This window comes from Gracilinanus agilis, chromosome 1, assembly GCF_016433145.1.
Source record: "Gracilinanus agilis isolate LMUSP501 chromosome 1, AgileGrace, whole genome shotgun sequence".
Lineage (NCBI taxonomy): Eukaryota > Metazoa > Chordata > Mammalia > Didelphimorphia > Didelphidae > Gracilinanus > Gracilinanus agilis.
Genome location: NC_058130.1, coordinates 433,167,235 through 433,180,455, shown reverse-complemented (window position 1 = coordinate 433,180,455; position 13,221 = coordinate 433,167,235). Strand labels below are relative to the sequence as shown.

The 13,221-nt window shown below is 37.5% G+C and overlaps 1 protein-coding gene across 1 annotated transcript in view; it reads right to left on the bottom strand.

Moving 5' to 3' along the window:
* Positions 1-11,036, bottom strand: part of ICE1 (interactor of little elongation complex ELL subunit 1) — a 77,755-nt gene extending 66,719 nt beyond the window's left edge. Inside the window, exons 1-3 of the mRNA XM_044665368.1 lie at positions 10,933-11,036; positions 3,729-3,787; positions 1,648-1,682 (exon numbers count right to left, since the gene is read on the bottom strand). Of these exons, the coding sequence (XP_044521303.1) occupies positions 1,648-1,682; positions 3,729-3,787; positions 10,933-11,016 (178 nt within the window). The 5' untranslated portion in view covers positions 11,017-11,036. The remainder of the gene's footprint in view (positions 1-1,647; positions 1,683-3,728; positions 3,788-10,932) is intronic.
* Positions 11,037-13,221: the final 2,185 nt, after the last annotated feature.

The following is a 13,221-nucleotide window of genomic DNA, read 5'->3' as shown; positions in this document are numbered from 1 at the left end:
CTTTTATCTCTTTACATTGAAGTCTCACCTTTAAAGTCCCAAACACTCCTTCTTTAATGAAACTTCTCTAATTTCACTTTATCTTTCCCCTTCCACCTCACAATGTATTTTATTTGTGCTATTCTACATTTATAGAATTTATTCCCAAATCTATCACTGATCCTTTCCCAAAGCAAGAAAATAATATTAAAAGCCCTAAAGTTTATATCGACTTAAGGAAATGAAGTCTTTAACATAAATGGAGTATTCTTGATGATTTTATAAACAATTTTGCATAACCTAAATATAAAAAACTTAACTGATGGTTAAATATCACAAAAGAATACCTTTCATAACTTTATTATGCATCACTCCCTTTCCCACATTCTATGATCCAGCCAAATAAGCCTTCTTTTCCTAACATAGGATACTATCTTTCCTCTTTCAATGCCTTTGTCCAAGCTGTCATTTCCACATGTGGAATGCACCACCTTATAACTTCTGTCTTCTACATGAAGCCTTTCCTAATCCAACTGTTAGTTACCTTGTATTTAGCTTATCTGTGTATGTAATCTATATAATACTCAACATATGTACACAGTATTACCCTCAATGGACTCTATGTTCCTTGAAGAAGGATTGGCTAATTCCTGGCATTTATCCCCAGCAGGAAGTGCTTAATAAATGCTTGTTGATTGACAGAATCAATTCCTGTTTCTCCATAATCAAAAGAGACAGAAGAAAAAAAAATCCAGGGAATTTAAGAAAACTCTACAATAACTGATAACTGTACCATCTGTTAATTTATGAATGGCATGTGCTTTGTGTGTATATATTTGTGTGCTAACACGAATAATTATTTAACCAGAATGTTTCATGATCTAAACATTTCGGGCAAACATTCATATTTATTATCAATTCATATGCTATAGTAGATTTCTTTTAAAGCTCTATTGTAAAAGTGAAATTTGGGAAATGCCATCTAAAAGTATATATATATTTACTATGGACACGTGGGGACCTTAAAACTACATTTCCCGTGGTCCAACAGGTTTCTGGTTTGGTTCTTGGGGTGTGGGGATGCCTGCGTCACCACGCAGAGGACTGTTTAAATGGGAGGAGTATCCAAAAGGAAGCTCTCTTGGCTAGCAGACTCAGGAAGAGATGGGAGGTAACAATAATGGCTGGGCGGCAGTTTTGAATTCTTACAAGCGCGTGGTCTAATGACTTTATCTATCAGCATGGCTTTAATTAAAATACTAATTTATATTATTATATCAGCCTTTATTATTTTTTACCTTAATACTTAAGGTGATGTTTGCTAATTCTTAGAACATCATTTTCAGGTTAATAAAGAATATGTATTAAGTCCATTTTAAAGATGATGTATACTATATACAAAGATGCTTGAACCTTTCTTAAGATCCTAGAATTAATAGCAGAATCAATTTCCTGACTAATTAGAATTATTAACAACGAATATTAAAAACAATGACAATTAAATACTAAACTATTAAAGTAAATTCTTACTAAAACCTAAATCTTCCATTAAGTGAGTAAAAAACTATCAAGGAATTCCTCAAAAAAGATAAGCATAAATGAGATATTTTTAAAGGAATATGCACTAAGTAAATAGACTTAAAAGTAAAAAGCAATTACAAAGGATATCATCACATTTCTTCTGATATTCTGTCAGCAAATTACTGTCAACAAAAGAGAAAGCAAAATACATTATTTATGATATAAATATAAAATGAACCATCAACTTACATTTTTATCTGAAAAATATCAATCACATTTAGCTCTTAATGCTATAAAATATATAAATCATATACTGGTATGGCATACAAAGCAAACTAACAGTTTGATAAATTTACTCTAGGATCAACAAGTCACAAAATTTGATTTCTAAAAATATTTTATTAAATTGCTATCTAAAACTTAAAAAATGCCTAGCTAAAAATACATCTGATCTGACAAATATTTTCACAGAATTTAATGAATTGTCATTGAAAGTTCCCAGAATAACTAAAAATTCTAATATTCCTCCTTTTTTTAAGCTGTGAGAAAATTCAAAGTACAAAGCAAGACATTTAAAAATGTAAGACAAAAAACATTCTATGTAAGAAAACAAAATAGTGGCAGGCCCAAGTCATTTATCCCAAGTATCCTAAAACTATTTCTCAGACTGGATCCCGTGAGATCTCATTTGTTATTTTAAGTCACTTTCATTCTATAAAATAGCTATCATTCTCATAAATAGTCACTTCTTTCAAGTTAATAATACAGATTGGTTAAGGAAAAAAAAGGCTGAAAATTTGCTAGTGAACAAAGTTAAACAGTTAAAATTTTTAAATTTTTCATAGGATGATACATTTTCCTCCCTTCCCATGTCCCTCCTCTTTTTTGTTGGAGGGAAAGGGAGTAGGTGGAGGTAAAATGTCTTGTTCAAAGTTAATACTGTGAAAAATGAAAACCCCAAGATGTATGTTATTATTTAAGCATGTTCTAGTGTGCTATACACCCCATGAAGAGAATGTTGATTAATCCTAAAATCCTGCCCATCGATCTTTAATTTTGGCCTACCACTTGAAGCTATGAAATTATCAAGCCATGCTGGAAAGAAATGTGAAATTGTTCCCAAAAGGTTACAAAACTGTGCTTATTCTTAGACCTTAAAAGTCCATTTATAAGTCTAGATCCAAAAGAGATCAGGAAGAGGAAAATGATCTATATGTACAAATATATCAATAGCAACTGTTTTCGTGGTTGCAAAGAACTGGAAACTAAGGTAAGTGTCCAACAATGAGAGAATGGCTAAACAAATTTATTGTAAGTGAATGTAATAGAATACTACTGTAATATAAGAAATGATAAAAAGGAAACCTGGGAAGACTTATAAATTGATGCAGTGAAAAGTGAACAGAACCAAAAGAACAACTTAATAGTATAACAAAATTATTGTAATAACCACTGAGGCCTTTAGTACTCTGTCAAACCATAACTTTAGAGAACCCATGATGAAACATGTTGTCCATTTCCTGAGAGAGAAGCAATGGTCTCAGGAGGTAGATCAAAACATATAGGGCCATGATAGTGAACATTTTAGAGACCTTAGAGACTGAGTGCCAAATCTGCAACCCTCGCACCTCATGGGAGCATCCCACCACCACCACCGCTTTACCCCAGACAGGGGAGGGAGGTGCATTCCCATTGGGCTGCTGGGCAGAGGGGCAGGTCACATGAGAAATGTCCTCAAGCAAATGAGCCATAGGTTCACCAACACAGAAAAAAAAAAGGGAGGGATGTCTCAAAAATTCTCAGTATAGTTTTAAGTTTGAATAGCCCCTGCCTAATTTTTAGACATAGTCAATATAAAATCTATTTTGCTTTACAATGTAGAAAAATACATACAAGGGTTACAAGTACTTTCTTTTTCCAACAGGGGGACGTGAAAGGGAGTAAAAAATAGATTTTATTCATTATAAATTTTGATACAAGAAAAAAATTTAAATCTCACTAATAAAATAACTTGAAATTATACTGACAGTCACTGTAGAGACAAGAGACTACTCTCCAGTGTCAGTCTGGGAACCAAAAAGAAAACTCATGTGAATCGGTAATAATGATCTCAAGGCCACTGTACTTAGGAAATAGATATACTTATTTTCCTCAGACCTATATGTTATAACCAAATAACAAAACTGTTTTGCTCACCTAAAACATCTTTTAAAAACATTTTTACTTACTCTGTATCAATTATTTTTTGTTTCAGTGTGATTAATGCAGCAACATATTCATTTAAATTCTGAAAGAAAAAAAATTGATCAGTGCTATTTCCATTTTCTGGGAATGTAGCTCAAAATATTATGTTGACATGATTATAAATTTTCCAAAATAAAAGCACCGGCTAATTGCAATCCAGATAATAATCACTCTGTATAAGATTGTTAGGGAGAACTGAATGCTTCATATTTATTTTTACTTAAATATTAAACTACTTCGAATTCAAACCATTACTTCAATTTCCTTCTCTCTTCAATGCCTTATACCTATAGTTGGCCTTCAATGTTTGTTGAATTAAATTTTCACTATTTCCATAAGTCCAAACTTGGTAAATTCCAAAAACTGCTATCAAAACAAAACTAAACATATGAAAATATATATTAAAAAAAAAACTTTAGAGACAAAAAGTGAAAGTCCTAATATTCTTGCCTTCCTTCCTGTTACATTTTCAACTTTTTCAACCACAATTCTCTAGTCTAATAATTAACATACTACAGAAATGATCACTGAAAGTGCAGTCATTTGTTAACACTGAATATGAAGGGTTTGTACAGAAAGCAGGGTTTCAAGTCACTCCACCCCCACTATTTTAAACCATTACCTTCCATCTTGTAATTAATATTGTATATTGGTTCCCTACACGGAAGATTGGTAAGGGATAGGTAAGGGGGGATTAAGTGACTTGCCTGAAGTCACATAGCTAGGAACAGGCTGTCCGGGATGAAATTGTGCATTATTCCCCAGCATACATTGATTAGTATTAGTAATCATAGATTGGCAACTTCCTATAGAAAATAAATGAAAGTTAGATGTCCTTCACTGGGGAGATACCAATCTTTCCTTATGAAGAGTAAAGCAAACTCCCCTCTCCAAGTAGCTTTATATATATTATACATAATATACATCTTTAAAACTCTCTTTTCTAATGTGGCTAAAAGATGCCCCCCCTTTCTTTTGGTTCCCATGGGAAGAATATGGACATCCTACTTCTCATGGGAGATATCTTAAAACTTAAAAAGTTATAATCATGACTACATGTCCTAAATATTTCAACCTGAAAGGCCTTGGACATGTCTAAATTCTGACTCAACTTAGACATTGCAAACTTAAGGAATGGTCCCATGGGCTTCTTAGAAGCAATAGAAAAACTTAAGGAGGATAGAGCAAGATAAAGAAGTGTAACATACAAAAATTATGCCCCACACACACAGGTGGTGAGTGACATAGAAGAGAAATTTTTAGATTACTATAAATTCTGAGTTCATTTGAGTACCTCTAGACAGTGCTCCCAATGTCTTTCTGTCTCTGTTTCCCTCCTTCCTAAATAAAGCCACATGATCTCTGCCAGCATCTATCAGTCTCCTACCTATTCATTTGAGTGATTTCTGGGGGTATGAGTCCCCACCCCCCAAATTCCACTCCACACTTGTCTAAGGCCACATTTGAAGTCAGGAATCCCCAGGCCTGGCTCTCAACACACTGAGCTACAAAATCATGCTGCATCAAAATTTAGATTATTTCTGGAGTTCTCTATAAAATAGTTATTTTTAAATTTAATTTAAATTACTAAGCTCCTATAAGTGACCTGATTTACAGTGTTAAACGATTACCAAGACGATAAGAAGGAAAAGTTTTTTTTTTAATTTGAACTTCTTTTCTCTTATTTTACATTGACTCAGAAACATGAAATTGCATATTCATGTATGAAAATGTTAACTATTCCCTAACTTCCCATGAAAAAGTCAAATCTGTACATTAAAAAAAGAACCAATGTTTGTAATTAGTTTGTAACTGGAATCATTTAACAGTCAAGGATTAATGATGCTGGGCCTAGAAACTATTATTAAAATTAATCTCAACTCTACATTACTCCAAAAGAACTTCTCTGTTCTAATCTAGTTCAACAAGGCTGCTATTTCTCTCTAGTCTTCTGCATTTTTCATTCCCTCTATCTGAAATAATTTTCACAATGCTCCCAATGAAGTTCAGGAGAAATCAAGGTCTAAGGGTCAAAAAATTTGAGTATTACTCCCAGATCTCACATTGAGAAACTGTATAATCTTAGGCAAATCACTTAACTTTTCTGTAAAATAGGGTTGATTACCTACATTGATTACATTGGGTTGTTAAGAGTGAAATGAAATTGACGGTGATAATAGGCACCAAATGAAAAACTATATGAAAAAGTATCTTGTAAACTAAAAAGTACTAGAGAATCAAATGAAGCTCTCCACTGTGTAGGACAGAAATACTATAGACAATTTAAGGAAAGATGGATGATAAGGGCTGGAAGAGTGTGTGTGGATTCTCTTGCCTGGTTCCCAGCCAGCTTCCTCAACCACTTTCCAGGAAAAAGAGGGAAGGCTGTACCATACCAAAACTTTATCCTCTCTCTGTTTATGCAGTGTAAGCATGCAAATGGGATGCTGGATAAGATGGGTTTTGCGGAAGAGAATTCTATCTACACAATGCACAGATAAGAAGGAAGGAATATTTTTTTTCCCAATCTGTAGAAATTTATAGCATTATGAATTAGTCTAAACTTTGTAACTAAATTGTAATATCTTTATTATAAATTTCCAAATTATACTATCTTGGTATATTTGGAAATCTGAAGATTAAGGTTAAAAATACATATAATCTCTCTCCCCTTTCCTGAAGATGATAGAGGAACTAGATTATAAACAGAAATGAAGCTTGTTTGAAATTATTAAACTGGATTTAATAAATTAGGTTAAGTAATATAGTACATAGACTCTGGAATATTAGACTAGTACATGGTTGGGAAAAAGATGAGATAGGCTCAAGTAGACAGTGAAGATAAAATAAGAAAGATTTTCAAGAGAGAAATTTTAAGTAAATGGGAAATTGAGATATTGCTCATATATCTTATGATAAGTTTTGGGAACAATCATGTAATGTGCCAGGATATTCTTGAAATAAGCACAAGATTTTTAAAACTCGAGACAACAAAAAAGAGAGAAAGTCCACACTACTCAACATTGTCCAAGTTGGATTCTCATTATTGACTATTAAAAAGTTTGATAATTGCCAAATGGTGTCCTTGTACCTACTGAGGGATCTTGGATCTGATTTGTTATGCAACTGCATGCCTTGCTAATAAATCAATATGCTCTGATTTAATTGCTTCAGTCTCTATCAATTTGATTCAAAACAGAATCTTTCTCAAAATACATCCAGCTCAGTCAACCACATTTGAGTATGTCTTTAATTGGCAATGAGTCAAAGATAGAGAATATCTCTTAAAGCTTTTCAATTCTAAAACTGTCGTTCCAAAAACCTCAATTTAGACGTTTTCATTTAGGTGCATACATTTTCCACAATACCTCACAACCTGGTATTTTAGAACCAGAGAATAAATAAAATAGAAACGGAAAGAATCCATTGATTCCTTCCTGAAAGAGATCCCAATATGAAAAATCACAGGAATATTATGACCAAATTTCAGAGATCCCAGCTCTGAAGAAAGAAAATATTGCAAGCAACTACAAAGAAACATTGCCAATGTCACTGAGCCATAGTTTGGATAAATTAAAGAAATGAAACTGAGATCTGACTTTATTTGATGAGCAAGGCAAAGAAGTCAGAGATCTACAGATGTTCCTAATAATGTCTTAAACCCCTCATTCTCTTCACTGAGAGATTTTTAAAGGCAAAAAAAGTAACTTACAGAGTGAAGGGGAAGACTTAGAGGGATCATTTTTGACATAAGTAACAGAATCTTCAGATGATGGACAGAACAGGTAACTTTGACCTGGGCTTCTTACATTCAATTTGTCCACTACTGAAATATTTCAGAGTGAGATAACAAAGACCCTGGATCTCTTACATGAATCAATTTAATGTAAAGAACAGTATAATGTTTAATCACTCTAAGGATTAATATAGTAACATACACACTTAAGACTATTACTCAGGTACTACCCTGGAATTATATTTTTAATCTGGTTGCAAACGCAGACTCTTACCTAGGACTATATTATTTCTAAAAATTACCAGATTGCAAGGTTAGAGATAGAGAGAGAGCATTCTTGACATGGGAGAAAGCCAGAGAAAATGCTCAGAATCAGAGATAGTGTCTTGTTCAAGGAATATCCAGGAGGCTAATGTCTCCTGGATGAAAGAGACATGTCAGACTTAATACTGGAAAGGTGAGGGCAGAGGGATAGGTTATGAAGAGTTTCAAACATCTAGAAGAAGATTTTTAACTTAATCTTTAGGTGATAAGATACAAAAATTTAGTGAAGATAGGGAGAGAGACAATAACATGGTTCTTATGTTTTAAGAAGATTACTTTTACTACTGAGTGAAGGACAAACTGGAGTAGAAAGAGACTGGAAATGGGAAGGCAAACTAGCAGACTGTTGCAGTGGTCCAGGCATGGGGTGATATACCAGCATTGTGGCAAAGTCAGATTTGAGAATGGAGAGTAAGTGGGAAATGGAGAGAAGGTAAAATAGGCTTTGGCTACAGACTGGATATAGAGAGTCAGAGGGGAAATTGACCAAAGAAGACTGATTTAAAAAAATTGATTATAAGAAGGATGTGAAAACCTCATAACATTAATAGGGAAATTAGAAAGATGATGAGTTTGGCTTTGGACATACTGAATTTCAAGATGCTTAAGCTCCTGTTCAAGATGTCCAATGGTCAGTTGTAGCTTTGAGACAGAGAGTTTAAGCTGAATAAGCAGATTTAAGAATCATCAGTATAGAGATGATAAATGTACCTATCTATGGGAGCTAATGAGATTACCAAGTGAAATGTTATATAGTGAATAAGAGAAGAGGGCTCAAATACAGAGCTCTTTGGGACCCATTTTTAGCAAGTGTCAACTATTAGAGATGTGTGACTGTAGCTCAGCAGAGAGATCAGGATATATAGTTTGGGGAATCATTTGCATAGAGGTGAGATCATTAAGTAAAATAGAGTGAAAAAGAGAAAGCAGCTCAACAGTCATAGAGGACATCCATGGTCACAGATGATAGAAGGCATGGTGATACAGGACATAATATGAATGAAAACCAACAAAACAGACTGAGAAAGAAAAATCAGGCAGTTAAGGAGAGCCAGAAGAGAGAACACAGTGTCATTAGGAATGCTTAAAAATCCTAAATTTCATTAAATATCCATTTTCCCCCTTAGTTTTGCTGGGTAGGTGAGTCCTGATTGTATCCTAGAGCCTCTAAATATCATATTCTAAGCATTCCAGTTCTTTCATGTAGATTAAGCTGCAAAATTTTTTATTATATAAGAAGGAAATTTAATTAAGCATCCTCTCATTTTTATTAGTTTAAGAATTCCTTTAGATATCATGTTTTATAATTATTCTTTGAGAGTATTCCTAAAAGATATATACTTTACTATCTTGGTTACTATGCAAGTATTACATATTTAACAATAAGATACAGTTTTCCTAAACTCAAAATTTAGGGCTGACAGAAATTGACAAAGCCAAAATAGAGGCCTTATGTCCCCAGTGCAACATGAGCTCTTTCACATGTGCCTGTCAGGTAGTACTTATTTGAATAAGATTTAATTTTAGAATAGACCATAAGATCAACTATACTAAATGGCATTTATGAAGAACCTAGATTAGCAATATGGAACAGTGGAAAGAGTCCTGGATTTGGAGTGGGGGTTCCTGAGTCCAAATGCCGCCCAGCACTTATTGTATGACCTTTCTCTGTCTCAATTCCCTCCACCAAGTAAAATGGAATTGAATTTGATGGCCCCTAAGTTCCTTCCATCTCAAATTTACAATTTCTTTCAGAGAAAAGCCAATCAAAACAATCTTTAAAAATTGTTCACAGATTATCATTTTTAACTTGAAGTAAAATCTACTTTCATCCTACGTATTTTTCTTTATTCATATTTTTATGTAATAAATATTAAGTCTACCCCAGATCATTCATCCTTCATCTACATAGTGGCCAAAATGATATTCTTACAGCACAACTGACCAAATCAATCTTGGTTCCTCAATAACCTCAAGTGGCTCCTTATTGCCTTTAATTGTAAATTCCTCTACCTGCAATTAGAAGCTCCTCAGGCTCTAACCAGGTTTATTACACATTGATTCCATTCTAAACTACAAAACTGACTTCCAGGCTGTTATTCACACACAACATTCCATCTCCCACCTCTGTGCCTTTACACAACCTGACCTCCTCACCCCTGCCTCTTAGGAGTATTCATTTTCTTCAAAGTTCAGCTCAAAAGTCATCTCCATTGAAAGTATCATTTACTTACTGATAGATATATATCTACTTAAAACTATTTAAATTGTCTTTCTCCCCTCACACTCTACCATACAAGCTCCCCAAAAGAGAAAAACATAAGCTCCTAAATAATAGCCTCTAAATAAATTCACAAATGTTTTTTGAGTGACACAATCCAAGTTATACGATTTTCTCTTTGGCTTTGCCTCCTGGAAGCATAGAAGCAAGTCTGTTTTACAAAACAGAGTAGAAGAAACAAGAATCTTTCCTGCAGTTTGAATCTAGCAACTCAAAGCGTGACCACACCTCCCGGGGGAGTGCCCCTGGTAGGAGGGAGCTTTAAACACTTTGGGGAGAAAGGTGGTGGTGGGGGCCGGGGGGACGTTATGTTTCTTGCCTCTTAAAGAAGAGCCCTGCGTTCAAGTCTCCTAAACCCATTCACAAGGGAAAAGAACAGCCTAATCTCAAAACTGAAACCCAGCCTAGGTTCAAGAAAGGTATCCTCGCTCACCCGCATCTTCCAAACGTCAGTCAGTCCGCAGGCGCTGAGCTAAGCAGAGGAATAACCCATCGGATCCCCAAGAGTTAGCCCGCAAACTTTGTTCACGCACCCCTGACCCTCGCGCCCCTGATACCCCTGACCCTCGCCCCTGATACCCCTGACCCTCGCCCCTGATACCCCGCACCACCACTACGTACCCTCAGGGGAACACGTGGCTTCCAAAACAAGATCCTTTTCAAAAGTACCTAGAGGGAGGAGGTGCGGAGCCGAAGGGGGGGTGACAAGGTGAAGGGGGGTCGGAAGTGGGTAGCAGCTCCGCCAGTCCAGGCACCCTAGCCCGGCGGGGGGCGGGTCCCAGGGATGACGGAAGGGGGGGAGGGAGGGGAGGGTTAGGCCCTCCCTCTCAGTGCGCGGAGCAGGTACCTGTTGGAGCGCCGAGCAGCCCTGACAACCCGAGGCGTCCGCTGCCGTCCCTGCAGCTTTGGAGTGAGTCTCCCCGGGCATCATGGTGCCGCAGGAAGCCGGGCTTGCCTGTCTCAGGGACCGGCCGCCACCGCTTCGTCCTCCCACCTCCTCCGCTGCTGTTGCTGCCGCCGCGGCCGCCGCCGCCGCCTGCCCGGCCGGAGCCTGCGGAGCCACTTCCCGCCGGGGCCGGGCGAGTCCATCCGGACACCGATGTCCCCGCGGAGCAAGCGAGCGACACCCCGAGCCCGTGGTAGTCGCCGCCCCGGGTACGGTGGGGAAAATGCTGCGCCGGGCACCGCCCTAGAGAGCGACGCGGCCCAGGAAGGACCCCGTCTCTCCCTACCGGGGAGAGGGTGTCATTGGCGCCGCCTGAAAGAAATGAGCCAAAGCTGCGTTCTGCAGACCGCTGAAAACCTGCGGATATGGGCGCCTTCAAGAAATAAAAGTGTCGTCGAGGCGACTGAGAGTCACTTTTTTCCTTTGGTATATCTACCTATAAATACCTAACATTGAACAGGCACTAAATAAAGCTTCCAAATAGGCGGAGGATGGGAAGGAGCACCCTCCTCCCTTCACGGAGAAGGCGGGGCCTTGTCCGGAGCGTAATTTTTCTGTTGCGCCGGAGGTGGGAGGCCCCTAGGGCGGGGAAAGAGACTGCCCGGAGCTTTTAGAAGATTCCTGGGGAGTTCTTGGCTTTCCCGCGTCGGTCCAGACCGCGGAGCTCTCTTCCCAGGGTGCAGCGCGAAGGGCGAAGCAGATGCTGGCAGCTCCCGGGGGTGCTGTGACCTGAGCCTGCAACCTGGAGCTATGGGTGGGTTGGGGCAGGAGGGAGAGAACGGAGTGGGAGTCTCTGCGCCATTCAAATCGGCTGAGGTTATTGACTTTGATTCTTCTAATGAAAATAAATAACTACTGCCACGTATATATGCCTTTTACGGTTTGCAAAGCACATTCTTTCTCGTTTGGCTTGTTCTTTCCACCCACTCTGTGATTTAGGGGTTCTTATTTTCCCCAATTTACAGTAGAGGGAATTCGTGATCAACTGTAAGCTGCCCCAGCCCTTCCTTAGCTCAGCCTCTCGCCTCTTGGCATCTTCTTAGCACGCACGTTTAAGAGTTTTCGTCTCTGCCTTGTAATAATAACTGATATTCACTTGCGCTATCTCGTTAGAGCCTCCTGAAATCTCAGATTGTTAAGTCTTCCCATTTTACAATTAGGAAACCGACAACCCCGGTTTAAATTTTTATTTTTATTGATTAATTAATTTAGAATATTTTTCCATGGTTACAAGATTCATGTTCTTTCCCTCCCCAACCCCCTCACCCCAGTTTAGATTTAAGTCTTCTTGGTTCCGAGTCCAGTGCCCTCCCGGCTTCTGAAAACCGGTTTTTTGTTTTTGTTTTCTTTTTTTTAAGATTGGTGACGTCTAGCCAGCACTGCTGCTCCGGTAAACCCGAGGACCAGAGATCACTTCCAGATGAGCTTAATAAACCATTTGAGGAGGATTTTACTGGGATTATTCACACGTTTACTACGTTTACTCTGCTAATAAAATACGAATTCCAGCTATGTTACTTAATTTTTCGGTGACCTTGCCACAAATCACTTCGTTTCTCTGAATGAGAGTTTTCTTCCCCTGTAAAATAAGAGATTAGATTAAATGCTTTCTGACGTAGCTTCTCACCCTAATTTTATGTTGCCACATTAAAAGATGCTTCAGAATGATCCATGAAATGTCTTCTCAGCATTGTCTGTCATGTAAAAATGAGTAAGAATTATTCGTGTGTCTGCCACTGTTTTAAATGCTAGTTGTTAATATTATTAAACGCTGAAATTACAAATACAAAATAATTCCTATCCTCAAGAAGCTTTCATTCTAATAGAAGGACGAGACATAGGAGTGGTGGGGAAACTGAGTTGGGGGAGAGTGAATTAATTTATAAGACTTGAACAGATTTTTCCAAAAGGAACTATAGTATGGTTACATTGATTTGATCACAAAACAAAAAGGGAAATTATGGTTCTTGTTAAAAGTTATATGTAGGAGGCAACTGGGTGGCTCAGTGGATTGAGACCAGGCCCAGAAATGGGCCTGCGTTCATATGTGATCTCAGACACTTCCTAGCTTTGTGGCCCTGGGCAAGTCATTAAGTCATTGCCTAGCCCTTAGCACTCTTCTGCCTTAGAATCAATATGATACACAGTATTGATTCTAAGACAGAAGTTAAGGGTTTAAAAAAAAAAATA